Genomic DNA, 2,500 nt, shown 5'->3' with positions numbered 1-2,500 from the left:
ATATATATACATACATAATATATATGTATATATACGCATGCATTTAATAAATAGATGTACATATAAATAGCCATATATATATATATATATATATATAATGCCATATATATATCCTCAGTTTATATTATATATTTTACATTAGAGATATTCATATATACATATATATATATATATATATATATATATATATATTAATATATATAGTTCTTAAATATATACTGAGATTATATATAAATAGTATGACGGCTACCTGGGAATATATTATTTTGCCCCATTTTTTACATATATATACATACTGAATATGTTTGCATCCACCCTATGCATTTAAAAATTTCTGTCTCAAAGGAGAAAAGAATTTACCCTGAATGCCAATTCTCCCTCAATTTATTAGACTTTTCTCGAATATCAACTTCATTAGACGCTTTCCCCATCGATAATTCATCATTAACATCAAAGTTCATAAATATATGCTGGTTATAAATAGTGTAACCTACCTGGGAATGTTATTTTGCCCTTTTTAAAGAAAAAATTTTTACTGAATTTTTACATATTCTTCATTCTTAATGTTTTTCTCTTTAAATCTTCTCTGCATACTGTAATAATGTAGATAATAAAAAATTATTATTATTATTATTATTATTATTATTATTATTATTATTATTATTATCGGATTATTATTTTATTTTTTTAATTAAAAAAATTCCTTCACAATTTGTTAGCCATATTTTGGGACCATGTTTTTTTTCTATAAATCTTCTCTGCATACTGTAATAATGGTAAATGACAGTTTGATTAAGAAATTATTATTATTATTATTATTATTATTATTATTATTATTATTATTATTATTATTATTCAGAACAAGCCCATTATTATTGACTTGAAATTATTGGTTATTTATTATTATTATTATTATTATTATTATTATTATTATTCAGAAGATGAACCTATTCACATCGAACAAGGCCACAAAAGGGGCCATGAAAGAAGTAACAGAAGCTAATGGGGAATACAGAAAGAAGAGATAAGTTATTGGAGAAGAAAAATAAATTAATTAATTGAATAAAATTTAAGTAAATTTTGAAATACAAGGAGAATTGCTTTAGGGTAGCAATGCGTTGCATCTTCTCTTGAACTTCTGAGGTTCCAGTTGGACAAAATCCTTATGGAGTCTTGATGATATTTCAGATTTCAACTTTTTATTTTTCTATTCTCCTTTGTTCCTACTTTCATTCCTCAATCTCTCATTCCTTTCATTCCTTATTTTCATTTTTTTTTTAAATTATATTTGCCAGCTTTCCTGCCGTTAGGTATTAAAGTATATAACAGTAAGTCTGCCAGTTGATAACTTAATCCATCTGTCTCTTTCTTCTTCTTCTTCTTCTTCTTCTTCTTCTTCTTCTTCTTCTTCTTCTTCTTCTTCTTCTTCTTCTTCTTCTTCTTCTTCTTCTTCTTCTTCTGTACACAGAAGGGATTTCATGCCAATGATTTCGTCTATCCATTTTTGTTCCTTGAGACAAATATCACCTGTCACGCCAACGTGATTTTTTCGAATTATGGCCAAACAAGAAATCCAACCCTGTGTGTGTGTGTGTTTGTGTCACGTCAACAAAGGATTATAGGATTGCACATATCAGAAATCCTGGATTAATTTTAGGATAAATTTCTCTCCATCTGTTACAGTATTTGTTCTTGTAGTTATAGTTAGGATACATTAGATGATACATTGAAGGATGACTTCTCTTCTCTTCTCTCTCTCTCTCTCTCTCTCTCTCTCTCTCTCTCTCTCTCTCTCTCTCTCTCTCTGTGTTGTCTAAGTAGAATAAAACAGAATGGACCCATGATCCAATTTCTACTGTGGTTCGCTCACTGGCTATTCTCTCTCTCTCTCTCTCTCTCTCTCTCTCTCTCTCTCTCTCTCTGTCTTGTCTAAGTAGCCTAATACTAATATAATATTATAAAACAGATCCTATGGATCCATAATCCAATTTCCTTGTTACTGTGGTTCGCTCTTCTGGCTAGGAATGCCCGTCTCTCTCTCTCTCTCTCTCTCTCTCTACTCTCTCTGAACCAGGCTCTCTCTCTCTCTCTCTCTCTCTCTCTCTCTCTCTCTCTCCCAGGAATACATCAGGTAGTATGGAACCCCAAAATATACCATCCTTTTTGCCCTTTTCCTGACATTAATAAGCAGTAAACTCAGTTTTTTCATTAATAAGCAGTAAAAAAAAACAAAAAAATATTCCCCTCTTAGTACATGCTCAGAACATATCTCCATTTCAATTACGCTCCTGGCTCCGTGGTGAGTCTCATTTTTCACGCTCCTCTCTCCGCCCTAGATATTATGGGATATTATGGGATAATCTGAGCATATGCTGTTGCTCGCTTTGTCTGTGAAGTCTCCCCAAATAATCGAGGAATTTTCCCGTTCAACTTTTTCACCTGTTTATTTATTTTGGCAATTTTCTTCTAACTGGACCGGAAGTTTGGGGAATTTGGAAAG

The 2,500-nt window shown here is 30.9% G+C and overlaps 1 protein-coding gene across 1 annotated transcript in view; it reads right to left on the bottom strand.

Moving 5' to 3' along the window:
• Positions 1–934: 934 nt before the first annotated feature.
• The window catches only part of LOC136839925 (protein FAM133-like), a 14,371-nt gene continuing 12,805 nt past the window's right edge, over positions 935–2,500 (bottom strand). The window contains exons 4-5 of the mRNA XM_067106201.1: positions 1,350–1,458; positions 935–999 (exon numbers count right to left, since the gene is read on the bottom strand). Of these exons, the coding sequence (XP_066962302.1) occupies positions 935–999; positions 1,350–1,458 (174 nt within the window). The remainder of the gene's footprint in view (positions 1,000–1,349; positions 1,459–2,500) is intronic.

Source organism: Macrobrachium rosenbergii, chromosome 7, assembly GCF_040412425.1.
Source record: "Macrobrachium rosenbergii isolate ZJJX-2024 chromosome 7, ASM4041242v1, whole genome shotgun sequence".
Lineage (NCBI taxonomy): Eukaryota > Metazoa > Arthropoda > Malacostraca > Decapoda > Palaemonidae > Macrobrachium > Macrobrachium rosenbergii.
This window is presented reverse-complemented; position numbering and strand designations above follow the sequence as displayed.